Consider the following 26,318-nt stretch of genomic DNA (forward strand, 5'->3'; position numbering starts at 1 on the left):
ATTACCTACAGTATAGCCTAAAGAATTTAAGAATTTTCTTTTTTTTTTTTTTTTAATTTGTCTTTATCGAGTCATTTAGGGGCAGATTTTCAAAGGGTTACGCGCATAACTTACACGCATGACCACGAGAATGTGCCCCTGCGCGTTCCGAGCCTATTTTGCAGGCAGGCAGAGGCAGGCATAACTAAGACAACAAAGGTAGGGGGGATTTAGGTAGGGCTGGGGGACGGGTTAGATAGGGGAAGGGAGGGGAAGGTGGGGGGGAACGAAGTGAACGGGGAAAGCCATCGGGGCTCCCCTAGGGCTCGGCGTGCGCAAGGTGCACAAGTGTGCACACCCTTGCACGCGCCGACCCCGGATTTTATAACATGCATGCGGCTGACGCGCCGGGTTGCGCGCACAAATCTACGCCCGCGCACATGTTAGAAAATCTGGCCCTTAATGCAGAACAGTAAACAACAACAAAAACATCCACAACAATCATATTGGTTCACAATGCAAGCAGAATGACCCTCCTTTTACTCTGAATACAAAATAGTAGCAACCTCTACAGACATAAAGCCATATACACCCACAAATATACAAACTCTTAATCCACCCCGACACACAAACCCACCGACAGTAGTCCACATTATGTTAAAACAGGTAAAGCAAGTAGAAAATACCACATTTACCAGGCCCAAGTAAAAGCTTCAATGAATGAGAAGTAGCTTATCCCACAGAGCGAAATAACCTTTTAGGAGAAGAGAAGATTTCTGAGTTGGCAAGTCCTGCTTCTGGAGTAATTCCAGCTGTGCAGTCTGCTGCATCAGATCTTTCCACTGAGTGAATGAAGGTACTTCTTTGGATTTCCAATGCAGCAAAATAGATTTCTTTCCGAGGAGGATGGCCATAGCAAGAAATCTTCTGGTTCCCCCCCCCCCCCCCCCCGGGGTAACGAGAACTCTTTATCCCAGAAACAGAAATACACAGATACCCCAAACCATGAGACATCACAACCAAGCAGCCAAGCAGTCTGTCTAAATACATCATAATTTGGTTCCAAAAAGGTTGTAATTTAGGGCACGCCGTAAACATATGACAAAGAGTACCAAGAACAGTTTTGCATTTCAAACAGGACAGAATCCCACAGTTTCATCGGGACGCCTCGTTCCCGAGTAATGTATGATCTATGCTATAACTTAAACTGAATTTCCCTCATAGAGACAGCTAAATAATGTCTATAAATCATCATAAAGGGGCAGAACATCATCTCTGGGGAAACATCTATTCCAAGATCCTCACCCCACTTCCCAGCCAGACAGGCCAGGTGAGGAGTGGGCAAAGTGGAGAGTAGAAGTCCCGCCCAAATAGCAATTTTATTGGACTTAGGCGAAGTCTCCAAAAAACTTTCCTCAGCATCAGTGGGAACAATTAGAGAGATATCACCTTTATAATTACTATGACAATAATGACGGGCCTGAAGCTAGGCCAAAAAATATCTCCAAATGTCCCACTCCTCCCGCAACTACTCAAATGAGTAAAGACAGGAAGAGTCAGTATCCACCAGCTGAGCCAGACAACGAATTCCCATCACAAACCATCTCTGAAAAATGGAGCTTCCCAATCCAGGCCAAAAATTTGGATTCCCAGTCAAGGACAAAAAAGGTGAAATTGATGCGCTGCGAGCCCCCAAGCCCCACCACCACACCCAAGCTTTCCGGAGAGCTGTGAGCCAAAATGCAGAGACTTTCAGAGAAACCAATTTGCTAGAGGATAAATGCACTAAATTAATTGGGGTATATGGGGTCATCCAATCTGACATCAAGCCCTCTACATCGAACTTAGGACGATTGAACACCCACTCTTATAAATAACAAAGAAAACAAGCAGCATTATAAATGCATAAACCTGAGAAAGCAACACCACCCAGTGTGCGCTCGAGCTGCAACACATCAAAATCCACCCTCGCCCATCTATTACGCCAGATAAAAGATCCCATCATAGAGCGGTAGGCCCAAATTGTTGAGGCCATAAGTCACAATGGGAGCATTTACAATGGGTAGAGAAACTTAGAAAGAACAACCATCTTAACCAAGGCACTTCTACCCAAAACAGAAACGGGGAGGGTCTTCCATCTCAGCAATAGGGCCTTAATATTACGAAGTACAGAATCAGTATTAATGTCATAAAGTTCCTCAGCTGATCGTGCCACCTGTATATCCAAATACCGAAAATGAGATCCAGCCCAAGTGAACAGAAAAGGCCCATTCCAATGATTTTGCAGACTGGGAAATAATGGGAAAGCCATTGATTTTCCATAATTAATCTGAAAACCCTAAAAAAAGACCCCAAATGACTGATAACATCAGGAATATCCCCTAAGCTCTCAAAAGGGTTTCCCACATACAGCAGCATATCATCCGCAAAAAGGCTTAATTTGACAGACTTTCTCTTGATCCGAATATCTTGAAATGATCGGAGAGCCCAAAGCTTAGACACCAAGGGTTCCAGAGCAAGGACAAATAACAAGGAAGAGAAGGTATATCCCTGCCTAGTACCCCTGCCTAAAAAGAAAACCTCCGAGAGGGTCCCATTCACCAACAATTGTGCTGAGGTAATCTGTAGAGCAATTTAATCCAAGACAGAATAGAGTCCTCAAAATTATAGCGCTCCAGTACCCGAAGTAAGTATGGCCACTCTACATGATCAAATGCTTTTTCAGCATCAAGGCTGAGGAGAAGGCCACTGCGATTATTAGGCATAGGGGAGAGTGCTACCAACAAAGTTTTTAAGAGATCTGGATTAGAAAACCTCCCTTTGATAAATCCCGTTTTGTCCGGAGAGACTACCTTCGATACCACTGAGCTGACCCGCTGGGCCAAAACCGCTGCTAGCAAGTTGATATTTTGATAAAGGAGAGAGATGGACATGAGAATAAAAGGTAAATTCCTGATCTTCTTCCCCGGCTTAGGTAGCAATACCACAGTAGCAAGATTATGTCCCCCATCAAACTCCCCCTGCTCCCGAGCAGACTGAAACATATTCTTTAAAGGGCGAAGGGTGTGATTGCCTAATATTTTGCAAAATTCAGGCCCAAGTCCATCAGGCCCCAGCACTTTTAAAAGCTTCAGTTGCCTGATAGACCTGCGTATTTCCTCCTCATGAATGGGCATGTCCATTAACTCTTGTATATGCATGCTCAGCTCTGTTAACACCAAGCCCTGAAAAAAACCCATGATCGGCCTGCTCATTAATGGGCCCAACTGTATACAATGAATTGCAATATGAGACAAAGGCTTTAGATATCAAAGAAGTAGTGAGATTCATCACTAATATGAGTGATGAGCCCTTTCCGTCGGCCAGCAGAGTTCACCAACTGGGCCAGTAATTTGCCAGATTTGCTTCCCCATTGGTAGAGTTTGTACTTGAGGTATAAGATATTCTTTTGTTCTTTAAAGTCTAACAGCGTATTTAGTTCTCTGCAGGCTGTCTTCAGGTGCACCTTGGTATCCTGGCTGAGATCCCTCATATAGCCATGGTACAACGACATGATCTTTAATGTAAGTTCCAGAATAGCGGTATTCCTATCACAACTAGAGTGAGTTTGATAAGCTAAAATATGTCCCTGCATGACAGCCTGGAATTGTCCCTGTTCCAAAAAAGAACAGGGTCAATTCCAGGTGTCAGACTAAATTCAACATAGTCCTTCCACTTATCTCGGAGAAAAGCAGCAAAACTCGTCAGTATACAAATAAGGTGGCATGGACCACCGAAATTGACCCAAAGGCATAGAGACTAAGTCAAGCGTAACAAGCACCATGGCATGATCAGAAAAAGGGATGTCATGAATCTCACTAGCTTCCAGCTTATTATAAAGAAATTCAGATATAAGAATATAATCCAATCTAGAGTATACATTATGCACATGAGAATAAAAGTGAAGAGTACCTCTTGATCAGGTGGGGCACTCCCAATGCACCTCTTCCTCCTTCACCGGCAAGAGGCACTCACTACCAACCAAGGTCTCCCGGAGTCGGAAGGTTCCCAATCAATCAGTCCAGTCTCTCACCAAGCACAAACAAAAGTCAATGAACCTCAAACAAAGTCACAGATGCCAGCGAGGACCATAACAAAGGCGCCACACCCATCAAAGAACATGGAGGAAAAATTGAGTAGGGCCCAAAAGATCATAGGCATAAAAAATCCTGGTACAGGGGACATTCAGAAAGGCAGAATCACATGTGAAAATAAAACACCATAATCCAACCGTCCAGGATCCAGGGAAGATGATTTAAAAAGAGTTCCCAGGATATTCTAGTGTGGGTCAGAGGAAAGCGAGTCAGCGAATAGCATTAAAAAAAAGGTCAGATTAAGGGCCGCTGGTCCACAGGGTCATAATATAGGCCAACCACACCTCTAAGAAAAACAAATGAAAGAAAAACAAATCCAGGAACGCCATCATTCTGGAAGCTGATCTATAAAATCCTTTGCCGCTTGAGCCGAAGAAAACATTTTAGTCTCGCCCTGGAGGAAAACCCACAGCCTCAATGGGTATTGGAGGGAGAACTTGATCCCACATTGATACAGCTGCATGCAGTATGGGGTGAGCTCCTTGCGCGCTGCTTGTACTTTACTAGAAAAATCCGGAAAAAACAGCAGTTTGGTATCTTGGAATGTAAGTTCATTTTTATTGCGATAGGCTTGTAAAATCCTGGCTTTGTCTGTGTAGTTGAAGTAGCAAACAATGACCTGGCAAGGCCGCGACTGACTGGCCCCCCCGGCACCAAGCCAGTGTGCTCTTTCCACCAAATTGGCCTATCTGCCTTACTTAGCTGTAGTTGCTCCAGAATCCATTTTTCGCAGAGCCACACCAATTCTTCCCCATGCACCGATTTGGGAACATCCCAAAATCTGCAGGTTATTCCTGTGGCTGCAGTTCTCCAAATCCTCGAGCTTGTCCTCGAGGGTTCTGTGACGTCTCCCAAGCTCGGTTGCATCAGATTCCAGGACCGTCATACGCTCCTCATTCTCAGCTAAGGTGTTTTGCATCCTGGTCAAGGCAGATGCACAGACCTCTACTTTATCGCAGATCTCATCCACGGAGGATTGAATATGTTGCAGCTGATCCACAAGTGCAGCCGAAACAGCCCACGTGAGATCTTTTATGACCACCTCAGGGAGACATTGAGAGAGGCCCTCCAGATATGGGCCTTACGCTGCCATCTTTTCGTCTCCCCCGACAGGTTTCTCTGAGCCAGTGCGTTCAAGGCATCCCGCCATCACCTCCGAATAAGCTCTATTTGTTCATAGCACTGCTCAACTCTCCCTTACAACTTAAATTCTGGCGTTTGCAGCGATCTGATAGCAGTTAAAATAGAGGAACCCCGCCGCTCCTAGGGAGACACCAGGAAACTGACACCCTCATCTACCCCCACCAATTCCCAGCCCTCTGAAAGAGGAGTAAAACAAAAAATGCAAAACATAAGGGGTTTTTAAAAAAATTAATTTGTTTTAATTTGGATAACCATTTTTCAAATGACAAGTGCTGTGGTGTACTGCAGATGTCTTGGTACTGTCTCTCTAAAACCAGAGAGCAAGGTCTCTGAAATGGGATGTTTTCCCATTTCTTTCCTGATACCTTTTTAGCCTTTCATTCCAATTAAAGTGAATAGAGTAAAAGGAAAAGGGATGGCATAGCCTGGTTCCCATGGTTTTCCAAAAGAAACGTAACATTTTTTCCTTCCATATAAAGCAAGAAATTTGTAGATAATATGGAGGCGACTCTGACGTAGCCCTGCTCTGAGCTAGTTAGGGTAGAGGCCTTGGGAAGCTGGTTAAAAGCATTATATCTCAGTGGATGAATAATCCTTTGTATCTGGGACTGGAGGCCAGAGGTGGAGTAGAGCTTGTGTCTTTTCATAGTGTTAAAAAATACACTGAATATCCTCTCTTATGATAGTGGATATTTGGAAAAAACAATATTCGGTTTCTGCTTGCCTAGGAGAAGCAAAAACAGACACACACACACACACACACACACCCCCTTCATTCCCTGTACCTTCCTCCAGTATTGCTCTTGAATATCATTCATCTGTGAAGGAGGGTTTTGGTTGAAAAAAAACATTAGTAAACTAGGACTTCATCATGGGATAATATTTTGGACCTATTTGGATTTTTCCATTGTTTGTCTGAGTTTGTCATTGATAATAATGACGACAGCAAACAATGAAGCAGTAGCAGTGGTGGCATAGCGATGGGTGAAGAAGGCATCAATTAGGTCAATAATGATACTGATTACCTTATATTACTAAATGCAATAAAGAAAGGAATCTCTTAATTTTAAAATGAAAGAGCTCCCTATTATAAATGTCAAGAGTGATTATCAGAAACTATATGTGCCAAAATTCAAATCTATAATGTTAAGCCTCGCAATGGGTTTTAAGTTGAAACGCAGAAGGCACTAAACATGTAATCTAACGCATTTCTTAATTTTTATTTATATTTTAACTCAAAAAACATATAGAGAACAAAAATTCCTACTTGGCTTAAAAATGGACGCAGCAATCAATGTCTCCAAAGGGGTCCCAAAGGTGAGAACATTTGGATGTATATAGTGCAAAACGTATGGCTATGGCCATGTAATTCTTTTTAGAATAATGAAAGATTTTGTAAGATGTTTAAGATCATATTATACATAGCAAACTGCTGCTATAACAGCAGCATAAGGAAGATAACATACTTCCATAGTTCCTAGATTGAGTCTTTTCATATAAATAAAGTAATAAAAGCACATTGCAAACGCTATAAGACAAAAAAGCTGAAACACACTCTTACTAAAGGATTCCTAGCAATTAAAAAGTACACCTCCTCCCTATGCCTCTTCCTGTTTCAGAATTTTCACAACTTTCGCTTTTAATTTTCACTAATGAAATGAATGAATCATTCCCATCTGGATTGCTTCCTCTCCAACTACCTCCAGGTCTCTCCTCATGTTTCACTTTCTGCCACTTCACCTTCTCTCACCTCTTCTTATTTCTTTTGGTCCTAATTATTTTTTTTGTTCTATGCCAAGTTCCTCCATTCCTAGAAAAATAATTCATCCCATAATTCTTCAGTAGACGTTCCTGCTAGACTAAATACATTTTGTGTTAGACATGTTAAGAAATCTGTTAGCACTTGCATAATCTGTCAATACAACTGTCTCTGGCTTACTCAATATGCGTAGTTTCAAGCCTCTTTTATCTCCCCCCCCCCCCCCCCCCCCAATGTGGCTTGTTTTTCTTTTCTGTTTGCAAGTGGGTCACGGGCCTTTCCTTTCCTCCTTTTGGCCTGGGATTTACTGGACACTCTGGAAACCTCACACATGAAGATGGCCAGCCCATGATAAGAGTCCCGGGCCCATCTTCAGACCAGAGGTTTCCAGGGCTGTGCTTCACAGGTGCCACAGGTGCAGCCTCCTTGGGTGAGAGATTTCCAAGGCTGGTGTGGAAATTTCTGGCCCAAGGATGCAGGAGCTGTCTCAGGTGGCCTAAGGATCACAGAGATGTGATAATATGGAGTCACGTCAATGAAGAACGAGACCGATCTCTCAATAAAAATGTTATTTTATTAAAACTGCATTAAAAATGAGAACATTTTTAAAAACCAGGTACATGGCCACAGTGCATATTTCACCTGCCATTCATCTTCTTTGGGATTTGTGCTGATCTGAAAAGAGACAAATGTTGGAGTTAGAGCACAATTTCTTTCACACAAAACTCTTCCCCCTCCTGTCAACTCACCTCCCCCTTTGTGTTGAAACGTACCTGCAAAATAGTCTGCTATGATCCTGCAGAGGAGCTCATTCCCCTTTACCATACTGTCTCCGTCTGCTGGGGGTGGGTACATCGGTTCTGATCCGGAGCCGCATCTTGATGAATACCATGCCGGAGGGCGATATTGTGAAACATTTAGTGCACCAAAATGATATCTGCCACTCTCTTTGGGAATATTGTAGCTCTTCTCCAGAGTGATCAAGGCAGCAGAACTGGCTTTTCAAAACGTCAAATGGACATTCTAGGACCGCTCTGGCTCTTGGGTGCACCTCATTATATTGGATCTTCACTGCTGTACGTGGTATCGACAGGGGCGCGAGCAGCCAGCATCTTCTGGAAAAAACTGGAAAGGGTGTAATATTGTTTTTCTTACCCACCTCGGAGAGCTTACATCTTACATTTTCAGCTAATGCTTTCATCACCCACCACAGAGAGGTTACATTTGTAGCAGAATAGTACAGTTATTGGCACTATGCACTATTCTGCCTTTGGTACCCACCCCAGAGAGTTTACATTTACATTGATCCATTCTTTTGTTCTGGAATATGGGGATGCAGAGGGTGTTGGATTGCCAAAATGTTATTTGCATTCACCGCAACTTTTGCTTAATGCAGTCGCCTGGCTGGTGGCCCGGAGTTCTTTACGTGACCATGTCACACCAATGTTACATGATCTTCACTGATCGCCCATTGAACAAAGAATTGCATTTAAAATTTTGACTTTAGTGCACCAGCCTATTTATGGTAATAGCCCAAGTTATTTGAAAAATGTGTTATTCTTATTCCTACCTCTATGGTCTTTACAATCAAATGGTCAGCAGTTGCTGTGTGTTCCAGCGGTTTCTAGTGCACGACTGCAGCATACTCATAATCAGGCTTTTTCTATTGTGGCCCTCTCCCTTTGGAATGGTCTTCCTATGAGTTTGTGGCCACAAACAGATTATAAGGGGTTCAGGAAGGCTTTAAAGGCACAGTTATTCAGTGAGGCTTTTGGTAGTTTGTGTTTTTAAATTGATAATGTTTGCTTTATTATGTATTTTATTATTTTGATTGCTAGTTTCATTACTTTAGGGTGATGTTTTTATTGTGTATGAAGAATGGTATTTACTTGTGTTGTATTCCACCTTGAACAATATATATCTGATGAGAGAGCAGACAATAAATTTTTGTAAACAAATACATTTACCCACCCCAGACAACAAACATATGATTTCATAGGAATATACGCACTTTAGGCACCATGCACCAGAAAATGTGCACTATTCCGCTGTTGGTACCGACCCCAGAGAGCTTATATTTTGACATTTTATCTTATGCTTTGATTTCACTTCTATTTCAAACTTACCAAGCAACAGCCTTCGCTGTATTTCCCCTTCCTTGAAATTTTAAGCCAGTGCCAATTGCACAAGGATGGAGGAGTCATGGCTGCGTCCAAAAAACTTGGAGACAACACTGAGGATCTTCATGTCTGTAATGCACACAACCTGCACATTCAGGGAGTGGAAATGCTTCCTGTTATGGTATGCCATTTCTCTCCTATGTGTTGGGAGGTGAGAGTGACATGGCTGCTATCGATTGCACCCTTTATATTTGGCATGTCAATATATTGAAAAAAGCATGCTTCATCTCCTGCCACTCTGAAAGCTGCTGTGGGTATTTGATGTACACCATGACATCAAAGCCCTCAGAACCTGCCTGAAATACCTTGAAATTGATGACTGGTCCATGCCAGCCACCACAGCCACTGTATTCTGGAAAAAGCCAGTGGCAAGAAAATGCAAGGTATTGAGAAGCTTGACTGAGCTTGGAATCCCAATGCATGATTGGATAGAGCAGGACTTCCCAAACCTGGCCTGGGGACCCCATAGCTAATCAGGTTTTCAGGATATCCACAATGAATACGCATGAGAAAAATTTGCAAATTAAGGAGACTCAAACCCTGAAAACCCGACTGGCTGTGGGGTCCTAGGACAGGTTTGGGAAACCCTGGATAAGAAGATCAATAACATCTCTGATTTTTTCATAAAGAGAAAGAATTGCCCCGGAGCTCAGTCTATACATCCAAACCATATCTTTTTCCGATATCCCCAGCAGTGTCATCTTCAGGCGAAATATCCGTTGCTTGTGTGCCCTTTTGTGAATGGTGATAAAGCATTTTCTTTCTCCCTCTTCCCTCTCTCGTCTTTGTCCTAAAGTTTCTGCCACTCTAATTCTTCAGCTCACCATAAAAAAAAAGTAGATAATCCATGTTTGACACAGAGAAGCATATCTATACATAGCAACACAAAGACAAAAATGGCCACCAGAAATGGGATAAGTTTCACTTCTGCCCTGTTCCTAGCATTAAATTTCCCATGTTAAAAGCTATCTTTCCCTGCTAACACAGCTCTCTGCATTGCCCTGTAATAGCTAATAGCTTCGTTTACATGCAATTTGCATGCACCCACGCAAAGCATACCACGGGTTTCTTAATGTGGTGTTTTCCAGCGCTAAAACACATATTATATATTTGAGTTAGGTTAGTGCCGAAAACCCCATGCTAAAACCAGAGTAGAAACCAGAGTAGGCTCAGTGCCGCTTACTACGTCGGCCATTTTGTCTTCATATCTATCTGTGTATAATTATACAGCCATGCCAAGTACTGCTTTTCTCCATGCCTGTTAATTTTCATGCTTTAGGCTTGGCTGTGAGTGTACCACTTGTACTTTTAATTAAATTGGACAGTCTAATAGCCTAAAATTAATTAAAATAAGCATTGAAATGTATATAGCAAAAGGATGAGGATGGGGACAGAATGAATAGTAATGTATGACTCTTTCTATAGTTATTTTGATTTTAGTGCCATTGCCCAGGACTGCGGCCCAGTTACTTTTAAAAAATGTGCTTGTCTTCCAGTTCCTTCCCCCTTCTCTCCACCCTCTCAGGACAATAACATCCACCTACCAACTTGTTTGCCTATTGATATTTAAACAAGGCAACTCTGTTCAGATATTTCAAATCTGATCATTAGGTGTGCAAATGAAATGATTGAATTGTGAAAATTGCGCAAATGCACCACAGCTAGAGTGGAAATCTTGATGATTGATGCAACTGATCACAAGTTTCAAACTTGTGGTATTTCAACCTCTTTTTGTGATTTTTTTTTTAAGGTCATTGTCTCATTTTGTGCCTGTGCTCTGACAGGACCCTTGGTTTGCTTTCAGTTCTGGGCTCTCACTAGAGACAGTAGGGGAGTAGAGGGAAGTGAGGTTAAATTCTCTCTGGAAAGGGAGAGCGGAGAAAAGCAATAGCTGCTAGTTCATGGATGCTTCTACTTCTGTTCCCTCTGTCAGCCACCGTCATTGCAGCTGGAAGTGTTTAATACACACTAGTGCTCCTCCTATTAAATCTCTAACTAAGGGCCTCATTTTCCATAGGGATCGCACGCGATAAGGGACAAAATGGATCGCTTCTCAATCTACAAGAGATTCTGAAGATGTTAGTAAACATGAATAAGGGTAAGCCAGCTGATACGAGTATATCTGCATTTTCAGAAGGCGTTTGACAACGGGCCTCATTTTCTAAAGTATCGCAGGCCTGCGATACTTTACAAAATCGCGCTAATGGGGGGTGGGGGGGGTCGGTCCTGAGCTAGCCGGCAGCAATCACACCACCGCGGTGCGATCGCTGCCGGTTTCGCACCCAATAGTGCCACCATAGAAGGTGTAGCTATTGGGCGCAAATAGGACGTGAAAAGGCACCTACCTTTTCGCCGTCCGTGGTGTCTTTGCGGAGTCGGCCCCGGTGACGCCCCCGACTCCTCCTCTTCCGGGGCCGACTCCGTCCCGATTTAGGTAGCGCAGGCATGCGATAGCTTTAGAAAATGAGGCCCAATGTCCTTCAAGAGACACTCCTCAGGAAATTAAAAAGCAATCAGATAGGAGGCAATGTACTATTGTGGATTGGTAACTGGTTGAAAGATAAGAAACAGCGAGTTGAACTAAATATTTTTCTCAATGGAGTAAGGTAAATAGTAGAGTACCCCACAGATCTGTCCTGATTAAATTATTCATAAATGATCTGGAAAAGGGAGAAATGAGTGAAATGATCACATTTGCAGATGTTATAAAATTATTCAGTTGGTTAAAGTACAAGTAGATTGTGAGGAACAGCAGAAAGACCCTGTGAGACGAGAAATGGGCATCTAAATGGTAAATTAAATTTAATGTGGACAAATGTAAAGTGATACACAAAGGGGAAAAATCCTAACTATAGGCAATTTTGAGTTCTGTATTAGAAGTCACACTCAGGAAAAGGATTGAGTCAATGTGGGCAAAACATTGAAGTCCTCAGCTCAGTGTGCAGTAGTGGTCAAAAATGCAAATAGAATGTTAGCAATGATTTGGAAAGGAATGGAAAAAAATTAAAGAATATCATAATGCCTCTATATTGATGAGTGGTGCTCAAAAAAGATAAAAGCAAAACTTGAAAAGGTACAGAGAAAGGCAACAATATGATAAAGAGGATGGAATGGTCAGGTTAGGAATCTTCAATTTTGAGAAGAGGTGACTAAGAGGGAATATGACAGAGATTTACAAAGTCATGAGTTGGATGAAACAGATAAATAGGAGACAATTATTTACCCTTTCAAATAGTACTAAGATTAGAAGACACTCCATGAAACTAACAGTTTTAAAACAAATTAGAGAAATATCACGCAATGCACAAACAAGCAATGGAATTAGTTGCCAGAAGGTGTGGTCAAGACATCTACATAGCTCGGTTTAAAAGGGGTTTGGACAAGTTCCTAGAGGAAAAGTCCTTAAACCATTACTAGCCAGGAAGATTTGAGAAAGCCACCACCTATCCATGGGAGTGAACAACAAGAAATGGATCTACCCTTTGGGATCTGCTGGGTAACTTGTGACATAATTGGCCACTTTCAGAGATTATGCTGGGCTTGATGGACTTTTGCTCTGACTCGGCATGGTATATTTTTTTGTACTTATGTCCCCTCCTGCTTCTTTCATTACAATAGACTTGTTAATGTACTATACTGGTTGTTACTGCAAAATATTTGGCAACTCCAGGTTTGATCTGGAGACTCCATAATTTCTGTGATATCTCTGGGTACCATTTCCTCCCCTCTTATTCCCTTCAGGCTACCTAGGAGGGGAAGAACAGAAGGGGAGGGGTTAAATTATGAAACAGAGTAACTCTTTTCTGCTCTGTCCAAATCAACCTCACCCCTTCCCCTCCTGTTTCCTGCACAATAGGTGGGGAGGAGGAGTAACAGGAGAGGACGGGATGGGTCAGAGAGCTCAGTGGCTCTTCTCTTCCCTGTTCTGGCTGCTCCAGGCACAGCCTTACCCCCTCCCTTCTTGTTCTCTGAATGCTGTCTGGAGCAGGAAGCAGAGGGCTGCTCTTTGCTGAATGAGATTTGTAGCAGCAGTCCTGCATGCCCACGTCTAGGAAAGTGGGGGCACTGGGGTCAGGGAGAGGATGAAGGGGGAGCATGCTGAAGTCAGTCCTGGGGAAAGGGAGAAAGTCATGGGGGAGGGGTTTATCCCTGGAGATTGAGAGAATTGGGAGATAGAGAGAATGCTTGTGTGTTTGTATCACCAATCAACACCAAATCTCAGGGTGATTACAATTCAAAAGTTCCTATGCATGGGGATGATAAACAGAGATGGAACAAAGGAAGGAAGAGAGAGGGACAGAAAATATACAATGGAGGGAAGCCACAATGGAGAGCAGGGTGCCACAACTAGAGAAGAGGGGGCAGAGGGGACCCATGGGTGAGGGAGAGAAGATGAAGGAAAGGTTGAGGGTCAGAAGATGGTTGGAAGGGAGGGAGGAAAGATACAGGAGAGGGCACAGGGAAGATAGGTGAACAAGACAGAGGTCACAGGACAGAATGTTTTAAGAAGCATTAGAGTGTGGAGAAGCATAGGAAATGAAAAGGGAATCACAAATGGGGCACAAAGAGAGAGAGAGAGAAAAGAGGTATGAAAAGAGGGGGAGAGAACCAGAGGGGACACAAGGGAGATAGAGAGAGATGGAGGACAGGGAGTGGGTAAGGAAAAGGTGGGAGACAACTGGCTGGGGAATAAAAGAATGATGGTGATTGGGAGGAGATACCAGAATCGGAGGGCTGGGATGTTATGATGGAGGAATAAAATGGGGAATGGTGATAAAGGGGTTAAAAATAGATGAATTGCAAAAGCATGAGAGTTATAAAGTGACAACAGATGGAAGAAGCAGAGATGGGAAGAAGTGACATGGAAGGAGGAGGGAAATCTGAAAAAAAAAAATAACATGTAAAGAAGATGAAAGCAGAAGAGAGAGAACAGACTGATATGGGGAGAAAGCAAATGGTAAAGATGTTTTTTATTTTCATTTTAAATATCTGATTATGTGACTTTGGACAGTTTATTTTATCTTATATTTGTTTCTAAATTCTAGCTGTAATACCTCATACTGTTTTCTTTTATTCTTGTTAACTCTATGTACTGTAATTTATTTATTTTTTTTTGGGGGGGGGGTTGTAAACTGTAACATTTGCTTTTCTCCACTGCACCTACCACCCCATCACCCTGAAGTCCATAATCCACATTTGGGTTTTCTGAATGTTCATTATAGAGTTTCTTCTCAGGGCTGGCCTGACCCACGTAACAAGCTGCAAGGTGTGGTAAAATCAGCTTCTACTGCCACATCCTCCCACATAACAGAAGTAGAGAAAAACATTTTATTTTCAGATTAGTGATTGGAATATGTTAAAGGAAATTCCCATTTCTAAAGCTATCTTTATTTATGGCTCACTACAGGAGGAAATGTATTTCTGGGGGTTTTTTCTCCAATGTTGTACTGCATGCAGAATCTGGTTTGGAGTTTCCAGTTTAGTTCTTGTCTAATTTGTGACCACTTAATCTATATTTGGTGAAGTCTTTCTGTGCTATGGTTGTGTGATCAAGGTAAGGTATTCTACTAGTGTGCAGTTTCTACGTAGAGATCCGTAGCAGTCTTGTTCTGCTTTCCCTATAATAGGTGCATTTATGTTCTAGGGCCTGATGTAATATTTGCACTGCCTCCTTTTCATAAGCAGGATTATTGCTGTTTGAGTTCTGGGAGTTAGTGCTGTTTTGATAAGGCGGGTTTGTTATATAGGTTCCAAGGGTCTTTTTTTTACAGGGTTTTGCTTTACTTCACAAAGTGTCTGGTAATGGAAGAAGTCTAGGTCACTGTGATTGAGCTAACAACAGAATTAGATTTTCTTTTTTTTAACTCTGGTGAGTAGCAAGAAGAAACATCCCACTTCAACCCAGCCAGCCATTTCAGAGATCACCTTCGGTCAATGCAATATGGATTTCTTTTAATTTATTGCTCACAAAAAAATAGCAATCAAACAAAGCATTAAAAAAAAAAGGTCATCCACAAATAATCCATAATAAAAAAGAATGATTTTACCAAATAAAACATAACATATACCAAATTTATAGTGCCGATAAATTGTAATTTCTAAAGGGATGTGTTTAACCACACAAATTAGTTATTTAAATCAACTCTCAAAAAATTCTCAAAAAAATGGAGTGAAAAAAGATGGATCATTCCAAAAATTAGTTCCAGCTGCATGTGGCAGTATATTTGAAATGTAATCATCTTGAGCCTGAACAAATACTCCAAAATCAGCTAAACTTTATCAAACCACTTTTATTACAAAGATATTTGTATATAATCCAGAGTGATGATTAATCCTATAACCAATTCATTACAACCGATTTTTCAAAAAATCATAGATGGATGGTCCACAATAGATATTAAAATGTCCTGATGAGCTGTTACTTCCTAGTTTTTTATATAACATTAAATGTCTAAATTCAAAACCAGTCATTATTTCTTGTCCCGCTATTTTGCTGATAAAGGCCTTTGTTTCATCAACCCATGGCTTTCTCAAAGAGGTATAATCATATCTTTACAAAAGCAATATATCCATCCTGACATGGCATTCAGTATCGTACATGCAGGCAGCTATTAATACATCTCAGCAATAAAAGCTTATCTAGCAACTTCTCCCAAGTGTTTACAGGTGTATCATTCCCATTGTAGAGCACCAATTTCATCCAGACCCCTGTTGTAGGGGACTGAACCAAATCTTTTATTGTTAAAACATTCAAATGATTCTTATGTACTGCTAGAAGTTGCTTCTTAAGAGCTAGCAGCTAATCGTGCATAATAATCATTTTAATTGTTTTTAAAATAAATTTCAGCAAGCACATAGTGCATTATTGGCCAGATTATTAAGCAAAGTAGAGATGTAATCTTTATACGTACAGTACCCGCATCTTGTACCGCCTTCAAAGACGAATCCATTGGAAACTGCTCCATAGCGTCGTAGATCAGATAGCTTCCATTGTCCAATGACTGCAGGAGGAAGATCCCTCACCAAGACTAGGATATCATTACACAAATGAAGTGTAGCAGGTCCACTCTCTAACTTGGTGCCAGGTAATACTCCCACATGAAATCGATGAACTGTTAGCAGCAAAGGAAAAGATAACATTAAACAAAATGTACAGCAAAGGCATACAAGTTTGTTCCTAAATTTTGAAATGTATATTGTATGTTGGGCATGCAGCCTGAATATCTCTCTTTCCTAGCACACTGTTCTTTTTTGGACTGATTATTGTAAAAGTAGCTTTTACTAAAATAACAAATAATGCCAGAAAATTAAACACTGACTAGTCTATCACTTCATTAGTCTGTCTATAATTTGTACTTTCTGTAAACATTGATAAGGATCCCTACTGACTAAGAGCTAAATTGTCAAGGAGCCCCTGAGTGGCAAAGTTAGCTGGTTAATTTTAACTGGTTGATTCAAATGCATCTAACCAGCTAAAGTTACAGTTGAATATCCAGTTAAATCTAACCGCACAAATCTTGAGAAAAATGTTCTAAAGTGCACTTTCCATGCGCTATCAGGAATTTCCTGTATAAATAGCACCCACACAAGTACAGATGGAACATTCACACTATAAATTAGGGATGTGAATCGTTTTTCAACGATTAAAATTATCGTCCGATAATGTTTATATCGTCTTAAATCGTTATAGAACACGATACAATAGAAATTCTAACGATTTATCGTTAAAAATCGTTAAATCGTGTTAGTGCGCACTAACTCGAGTTAGTGCGCACTAACTCCCCGTTAGTGCGCACTAACTCGAGTTAGTGCGCACTAACTGAAAATGATACAAATAAACACTTTCCAGGTCACTGAAGGTCAGTTAGGAATGAATATGTGTTCCTATTGGCTGGCTGCCCTCTTATCTATTGATGTTACCAAGGTTACCACTGAGGTGATGGTTGGGGGGATGGGAAATGGAACTGGAAACTAACGAACACCAACAGAAAATGAAACAAAGTGTTCACACTTCCCAGGTCAGTAAAGGTCACTTAGGAATGAATATGTATGTATGTATTCCTATTGGCTGGCTGTGCTCTTATCTATTGATGTTACCAAGGCTAATACTGAGGTAATGGTTGGGGGGATGTGAAATGGAAACAGTTGGAAGCTTGACAAAAAAAGTAATGTAATGATCAGCACTCACTTGACTAGAACTTGTTTGTTTATTATTTTTGTTAGCAGGCACCTGAAATGCTAGTGCATGTTGAATTTGCCAATCACTGTGCATTTTAGAAAGGTGGTCCTGGCTGGAACTGTACACAGTTCAAATATATGTAATTGATTGTTGGTAAGTGTATTTTTTAAGTAGCCACACTGGCACAAGTATGTTTACTTTTCCTCCTACTTAACTCACTAGCTCAGCTTTGTAAGAAGGGCTTCTCTGCTTGTGTGTTGTTTTTGTTTGGTGTGAGGAGAGCAGAAACATCAGATCTTTATTCAATCTACTACAGTCATCTCTTACAGTGCCCTATCCCTATTAATACCAGGAGTGTTGTGATCTTCCTGCACACAGTGCCCTAACCCTGATACCAGTCTGAGACAGCTCCCTCCCTGCATTACTAGTGAGAGGCTGGCTTCACAGACAGGGGGGAGCTGCCTGACCCTCACTCCTGACTTCCCCCATGTCCCAGCTAGTGAATGGTGTGTGGGTGAGGGGGGGGGGAGGATGGTGAAGTCTGAGACAGCTCCCTCCCTGCATTACTAGTGAGAGGCTGGCTTCACAGACAGGGGGGAGCTGCCTGACCCTCACTCCTGACTTCCCCCATGTCCCAGCTAGTGAATGGTGTGTGGGTGAGGGGGGGGGGGAGGATGGTGAAGTCTGAGACAGCTCCCTCCCTGCATTACTAGTGAGAGGCTGGCTTCACAGACAGGGGGGGAGCTGCCTGACCCTCACTCCTGACTTCCCCCATGTCCCAGCTAGTGAATGGTGTGTGGGTGAGGGGGGGGGGGAGGATGGTGAAGTCTGAGACAGCTCCCTCCCTGCATTACTAGTGAGAGGCTGGCTTCCCAGACAGGGGGGAGCTGCCTGACCCTCACTCCTGACTTCCCCCATGTCCCAGCTAGTGAATGGTGTGTGGGTGAGGGGGGGGGGAGGATGGTGAAGTCTGAGACAGCTCCCTCCCTACATTACTAGTGAGAGGCTGGCTTCACAGACAGGGGGGAGCTGCCTGACCCTCACTCCTGACTTCCCCCATGTCCCAGCTAGTGAATGGTGTGTGGGTGAGGGGGGGGGAGGATGGTGAAGTCTGAGACAGCTCCCTCCCTGCATTACTAGTGAGAGGCTGGCTTCACAGACAGGGGGGAGCTGCCTGACCCTCACTCCTGACTTCCCCCATGTCCCAGCTAGTGAATGGTGTGTGGGTGAGGGGGGGGGGGAGGATGGTGAAGTCTGAGACAGCTCCCTCCCTGCATTACTAGTGAGAGGCTGGCTTCACAGACAGGGGGGAGCTGCCTGACCCTCACTCCTGACTTCCCCCATGTCCCAGCTAGTGAATGGTGTGTGGGTGAGGGGGGGGGGAGGATGGTGAAGTCTGAGACAGCTCCCTCCCTGCATTACTAGTGAGAGGCTGGCTTCACAGACAGGGGGGAGCTGCCTGACCCTCACTCCTGACTTCCCCCATGTCCCAGCTAGTGAATGGTGTGTGGGTGAGGGGGGGGGGAGGATGGTGAAGTCTGAGACAGCTCCCTCCCTGCATTACTAGTGAGAGGCTGGCTTCACAGACAGGGGGGAGCTGCCTGACCCTCACTCCTCCGGGGTATTGTGATCTTCCTGCACACAGTGCCCTATCCCTGATACCAGGGGTGTTGTGATCTTCCTGCATGCAGTGCCCTATCCCTATTAATACCAGGAGTGTTGTGATCTTCCTGCATGCAGTGCCCTATCCCTATTAATACCAGGAGTGTTGTGATCTTCCTGCATGCAGTGCCCTATCCCTGATACCGGGATGTGTGCAAGAAGATCACAACACCCCCGGTATCAGGAATAGGGCACTGTGTGCAGGAAGATCACAACACCCCCAGTATCAGGAATAGGGCACTGTGTGCAGGAAGATCACAACACCCCTGGTATTAGGGATAGGGCACTGTGTGCAGGAAGATCACAACACTCCTGGTATTAATAGGGATAGGGCACTGTGTGCAGGAAGATCACAATACCCCTGGTATCAGGGTTAGGGCACAAGTTCTAGTCACATTGACTGATCACATTACTTGTTTTCTCAAGCTACCAACTGTTTCCATTTCCCATCCCCCATATACTGTCAGTAGGAAACTTGGTAACATGAATAAATAAGAGGGCAGCCAATAGGAATACATATTCATTCCTAAACTGACCTTAACTGACCTGAAAAGTGTCAAATTGTATCATTTTCAGTTAGTGCGCACTAACTCCCAGTTAGTGCGCACTAACTCCCGTTAGTGCGCACTAACTCGAGTTAGTGCGCACTAATCGGAAAAAACGATTTTTAACGATTTTTTAACTAAAAAATCGTGCCTAAGACGATTTTCTTGCCCTGCCACACAATTTCTATCATTAAGACGATATGGAAAACGATTCACATCCCTACTATAAATACAATTGACAGCACTTTCTTTTCAAGTTGTGACTAACTGTTCTCCACTTTTAAGAGCATGTAGGAAGCAAAGGCAATTGGGTGCAAATCCCCATTTGGAAATCTGTGTGATAGCACAATGCCTACTTCAACAGATGCGGCATCACATTCTACCACAGCTGGTAACCTTGCATCAAAGTGAGCCAACACAGGTATAGACACTAAAATGGCTTTGGCCCTATCCAAAGAAATCTGTCACTCATGTGACCAGACTCAAGACACTCCATTGCCCAGTAATTTGTTATGGGGATGTACCAGGGCCACAGTATCTGGCAGCAATAACGACAAAAAAATGATTTGAACTCAATTACATTTTTAGGCATCAAGACTTCCACAATGGCCCTCATCTTGAGGTGCCGACCTCTTGTCATTTGTGACTGAAAAAAAGATACAAATCTTATTGCTCAGTCAAAGCCCAGCCTCCTATACCAATCTGAGCAGCGCCTGCAGATTGTTCAGGTGTGTGCTGTCGTTTGGGCCTGCAGTTTCCACTGTCTGAAACGAGCATCTTACCAGGACTGGGGTTATACTTTCTGCAGCCTACAGCCTTAGCTCCAGGGAGGCGGCTAACAATACACAAAGGGACCCACAGCGATGGCAAGTGGGTGCCTGGATCCAGAAAGGCTGGCCTGCTTGGAAGTGTAAAGAAGTCAGTGCCTGTGCCAGTGTGCCAGTGTGAACTCACTTAGGAAGGCTGGTATTTATTGTGGGGCTCACATGCAGCACTGGGGGGAGTTCCCGAAATGAAATCCCTAGCCAGGAGTTTTATCTGGTTGCCAGCTCTGGATGCATAATTTTTTTTTTGTCAGTCAAAGCCAGTTGCACTAGGTGTGCACTTTATCATAATCTAATTCCCCCAAGGCTTGTTCCACACCCTTTTCCCTAATGAAGCTACCCTAGGAATGTTTACATTAGGATTTGGGTGAAATTATGGGGATGAAAGTTTTGGTAATCTGGGATGCTTTCTTTTGCCAGCCAGAAACAGTCTAACTGCAGGATGTGAAACTGCAGGTTTTATTGTTCCTTATGTTCTACAGTACTATGTAAAGCCCCCATCCGCTGTTGGGCAGTTCATCGTTTTATGTAAACCGGAGTGATTTGTAATTCCCACAAGAACTTCGGTATATAAAAATTAAAAATAAATAAATAAATAAAAAGCAGTCTCAGTACTGCACTATATGAAGGGGCGGGTGGCATCCTAGGAGTTGCCACACATGATTGTTTCAGATAATGATCCCCTGTTTGCTTCTAAAGGCTAGGAAGACTTTCTGTACTCACATGAGATTCATTATTTTGTTAAGGGAATGTACCAGAATCAAAGAATCTGGCAAAAATTTGATGTCAATAATAATAATGACAAAAACAATTTGAGCTCAGTTACATGGGGCCAATCATGATATGATTTGGATTCAGCATGAACAGAAATGGATTTTCAAGTTAAAGACTGTACATCCATTTGGTCTTAATAAAGAAATTGATTGGTCTGTGTTTCTATAGCGATATAGTGTTATCTTCTGGAATTTAATTGGTTAATACCATCATATGTTTGGCCCTTTAAATTTGATTGGTTAATGGGCATTCTGAGAATTCCCAGCCATTTTTGAATGGCTAAGCAGAGCCCGGAGAGGCCAAATATGAGAGTATGTTTTTGAGTAGTAGTCTATTTAGTTTTTGCATAAGTTTTTGCATAAGTTTTTAATTGTAAGTTTTGTGCTTTTGTTGTAGTTTCACAGTTTGGACCCCTGAAGGTGGTGTGGGACTGGGGATGTGCCAAAACATTGTCAGTGTTGGGTCGGGTCTTAATCTGAGCACTGAAGTGGTCATCTACATGATCAGAATTTATTCCCTGTGCAATATTTTTTGTGAATAAGTTGTAAACAGATAAGTACAAAATTTATTTACAAATAAAGTTTTTTATATAGGAAAAAGATTTTCTATTTAGATTAGGTTTTTCTATTAATAAATATTAAAGGTTGCCATGAATACTTTTGATAGGTTGTGAATTGGTAAGTTACCTTACTGGCAGTGCTTTCTAAATGATACAGTCTGCAGCCCATATAGTGTATTTGGATTTTTAGATGTAGTGTATTTGGATTTTCAGAAGGCATTTGACAAAATTCTTCATGAGATGCTTCTAGGAAAAGTAAAACATCATGGGATAGGAGGCGATGTCCTTTCGTGGATTACAAACTGGTTAAAAGACAGGAAACAGAGAGTAGGATTAAATGGACAATTTTCTCAGTAGAGGGGGGTGGGCAGTGGAGTGCCTCAGGGATCTGTACTTGGACCGCTTTTCAATTTATTTATAAATGATCTGGAAAGGAATATGAGGAAGGTAATCAAATTTGCAGATGATACAAAATTATTCAGAGTGATTAAATCACAAACAGATTGTGATACATTGCAGGAGGACCTTGTGAGTATGGAAGATTGGGCATTCAAATGGCAGATGAAATTTAATGTGGACAAGTGCAAGGTGTTACATATAGGGAAAAATAACCCTTGCTGTAGTTACACGATGTTAGGTTCCATATTAGGAGCTACCACCCAGGAAAGAGATCTAGGCATCATAGTGGATAATGCTTTAAAATCGTCGGCTCAGTGTGCTGCAGCAGTCAAAAAAGCAAACAGAATGTTAGGAATTATTAGGAAGGAAATGGTGAATAAAACGGAAAATGTCATAATGCCTCTTCCATGTTGAGACCGCACCTTGAATACTGTGTACAATTCTGGTCACCGCATCTCAAAAAAGATATAGTTGTGATGGAGAAGGTACAGAGAAAGGTGACCAAAATGATAAAGGGGATGGAACAGCTCCCCTTTGAGGAAAGACTAAAGAGGTTAGGACTGTTCAGTATGGAGAAGAGACGGCTGAGGGGGGATATGATAGAGGTGTTTAAAATCGTGAGAAGTCTAGAACGGGTAAATATGAATCAGTTATTTACTCTTTCAGATAATAGAAGGACTAGGGGGCACTCCATGAAGTTAGCAAGTAGCACATTTAAAACTAATTGGAGAAAGTTCTTTTTCATTCAACACACAATTAAACTCTGGAATTTGTTGCCTGGGGATGTGGTTGGTGCAGTTAGTGTAGCTGGGTTTAAAAAGGATTTGGGTAGGTTCTTGGAGGAGAAGTCCATTACCTTCTATTAGTCAAGTTGACTTGGAAAATAGCCACTGCTTCTGCTGGCATCGGTGGCATGGGATGTACTTGGTTTTTGGGTGCTTGCCAGGTGTTTGAGGCCTGGATTGGCCACTGTTGGAAACAGGATGCTGGGCTTGATGGAGCCTTGATCTATGGCATGTTCTTATGTTCTTATGGCAAAAGACTGATCTAATACCATTTCCTGAAGATTTGTATTGTGTTTGAATCTACCTTGTTGATGTGCATTGGCATTCATATTATTTTGTTTATACAAGGTACTATTCTCTGAGAGTAGCCACAGCCAACATACTTACCCAGCAAGGCCATAAACTAGTCGTTGCTCTTGGCATCCCTTTTGTCCATCCTGGTGTCAAGGTGAGGGAGGTGGAGGAAGCAGGGGGAAGGATGATGGGACACGACGCAGCACTAGTGTGCTGCGTTAGGGGAGAGATCAGGGCCATAGAGATGGGGCTACAGGCCTCAGCCATTTTAAACCCTTGCATACAGGTCTGTGGCCTCTTCCTCTCCTCGGCGACATCGGTGTTCATGGCACTCTCCTTTCTCATTGCGGCATCAGCAGTTGCATGGTCTAGCAGTAGTGATCCCCTGGTGATTAGCAGGTCCACCTCATTTTTCTGCTGTGACTTGAGTACTGGTCAGAGCAACATGCAGTAGCACCCATGAGCAAGTCTGAGGTCTACGGCAGCTTTGTTAGCAGCAGCGGCTCGATCCGAGCTTGTTGGTCCAGAGGCTCATTGGCTCAAAAAATCCATGGTCCATGCATCGGCGGGGTGGCGTGGTGAAGAACCAGCAGTGTCCGGGGCAATATTTAATAAGGTTAAAAAAAAGAGAGGGAGTTTGTCAGAGAGATTTTTTGCCATGCACTGCCAGGGAAAGGAAGAAGAATACCGATGGGACTTATCAGAGCCATGTGGGGGGCCTGGTTCCGATGTTGCTTGGGGGTTGCATGGCCTGAGCAGATGGGGAGGTCCTGGACTCCAAGTTGGTGTGTGCGGTGTGCGAGGGTTAGCAGTGGGAGCAAGACATTATTGGCCCGGCGTACATGACTGCAGTGGCCTCTATACAGGGTGGTGTGCATCCGATGGTTCCAGGTCCTCTGTAATGGTGGCGGGGACAGGGGAGGCTGCAACCGGGCAATAGGTGATTGGCTTTGTACACCGCAGCCATGTTTGAAGGGAGTGGTGTCAGCAGGATGCAATTTCCCTTGCACAGGCTCAGGGTAGGAATTTCAGCGGGCTTCCTGTAAATGGTTACCTGTCCTTTTCTGAGGTTGGGGAGTGGTGCTAGCGGCGACTGTGTTGCAGTCTCCCTCAGGTCGGCTGTCGGCTTTCATGTTGTTTAAAAAATAAAAAAAAAGAGGAGGCTACCACAGGCCCATAGGAGCAATTATGTGTGGTTCTTGCATTAAAGAAATGTGTTTTGTCTCTTTTCCAATGTTACTCTCACTTTCCGTTGGGCCTATCCCAACGGAAAGTGAGAGTAACAAGACAGCAGCCAGCAGGAAGGTGCAAGCTATGACAGCTACACAGGCGACAAGGACCCCCAAAAAGAATACAGTAGCAGCCGCACCATGCCCCATGGGGGGGCACAGCTCAGCGGCTGGCACAGAAGAGCAGAAGGACCTGGACAATCTGATAGCAGAGATTCGGGAGCAAGCCAAGCAGCATGGCACCAGCTGGGTTTCAGAGCACCTCAGTGGCAGGTCAGAATCCAGCAGTGTGGCAGACCCAAGAAGGCGCGACAGAATGGGTCTACGGCAGGGGGGGTGGGTTCACAAAAGGAGGAGGGGAACATCCCCATTATTCTCCTCTGCTGACTCGGGTGGGTCAGTGTTCCTCCTCCTCTCAGTCCAGCCGTAGAGGGACCACTGATACAGGGTCCTCCTCAGATGATACCTCTGAGGGGGAGGTTAAATTGGTTACGGTAATGCGGGACGCATTGAAAAAATGTAATGAAAAGAATCTGCTAAAAGAAAAAAGCAATATTAGCAGCATTTGGGGGATAAGTGATGCTTGCTCTAAGAAAGACAGCAAGTTTAAGGCAGTAGAGCCACCGCTGTCAACAGAACGAGAGGGCAGGGATGTTATATGTGGGTGAATTCTCTTGTGAAAGGTGTGCCTAAGAAAATTAAGAAAAAGATACGGAAAAGAGAATTCGTAAACATATTTTCTTTGTTGCTGAGGGATCAGGAAGGAACCGGTTGTGATACAGAAGACAGATCTGCTGGGAGTGAAGACAGAGAAAAGAAACCCCACATTTACAAAGCAATTAGATCTCTGCATTTCACATTTTTATGAGTGTGGTTATTGAGAAAGAAGCCGAGCGAAGCCCGTATTTAGTCCATTCCTTGGATACGATTATGTGGGCTCACAGACAAAAGTATGGCTGCGGACCAGTCTCCCTCTCCACCCCAAACCACTCAGCATGTGGACTCTGAAACAGACTGAGGCCATTTCAGGTTTGTCTCAATTACTGTACAATCGGGGCACACAACATTCACACAAGCATACACACTCTCTCTCCACCTCCATCCACTCAACACATGCTCTCTTTCACCACCCCAGCACCCTCTCATTATGCCCTCTCTCTCTCTTTCTCCACCGCTCCACACATAAGCATTCATTTCCCCCTTCTCTCCCATCCTAATGCAGCAGCTTCAGGCCTCCTCCTGTATTCTTCAGCCATAGGTGGGATGAGCTGTGCCAGTGGTCCTGGGCTTTACACTGGTGGAATTTTGCTGCCCCCACATTTTTGGCTCACTCCGATTGGATGCACCAGTCTGACAGGGCAGAGCACTGATGACCTGTCTGGAAGAAGGTTGTGTTGTACTGTGAATAAACATGTCTGTTGGAACTACTGGACTCGAGTTTGTTTCATCTGCTGGACCAAGCAGTTCATGAACTAACATACGCAACACTGTACATGGTTGCAATGCCTCTCTCAAAAAAAATGTAGACTCTTAAGTTCAAACAGAAATAAGCTGCTGCTCCCTGGTATTGCATGTGCAGCAGGAGCAGCAAAAGGAGAGAAACCATTTCAGCAGTCAGCCAGTGACTCATTATACTACCATCCAGCGCAGAGCATGCACATATTTCAGTGAAGTAGACAGTGCCAACATGTCTGCAATGATACAGTGGCTTGGATTTTCTAGTCTTAGTCCAGAATGACTACTGTTAGCAATCGTGCTACTGGTGGTGCTGTTCGATTTCTACTTCTTTTTTCTGATGGGAATCATTTGGATTTTCTCTAACTAGAAGGGGGCTGCTTTGGCAGCTACAACCAGATAACCAAATAACCAGACAG

General features: G+C 43.2%; 1 protein-coding gene across 2 annotated transcripts in view; it reads right to left on the reverse strand.

Annotated features, from left to right (window-relative positions):
* DOK7 (docking protein 7) overlaps positions 1–26,318 on the reverse strand; it is a 273,911-nt gene that overhangs the window by 215,998 nt on the left and 31,595 nt on the right. For both annotated transcript variants that reach the window (XM_029591901.1, XM_029591893.1), the window contains one exon: positions 16,106–16,306. In XM_029591901.1, the coding sequence (XP_029447761.1) occupies positions 16,106–16,306 (201 nt within the window). The remainder of the gene's footprint in view (positions 1–16,105; positions 16,307–26,318) is intronic.

The sequence above is a fragment of the Rhinatrema bivittatum genome, chromosome 1, assembly GCF_901001135.1.
Source record: "Rhinatrema bivittatum chromosome 1, aRhiBiv1.1, whole genome shotgun sequence".
NCBI lineage: Eukaryota > Metazoa > Chordata > Amphibia > Gymnophiona > Rhinatrematidae > Rhinatrema > Rhinatrema bivittatum.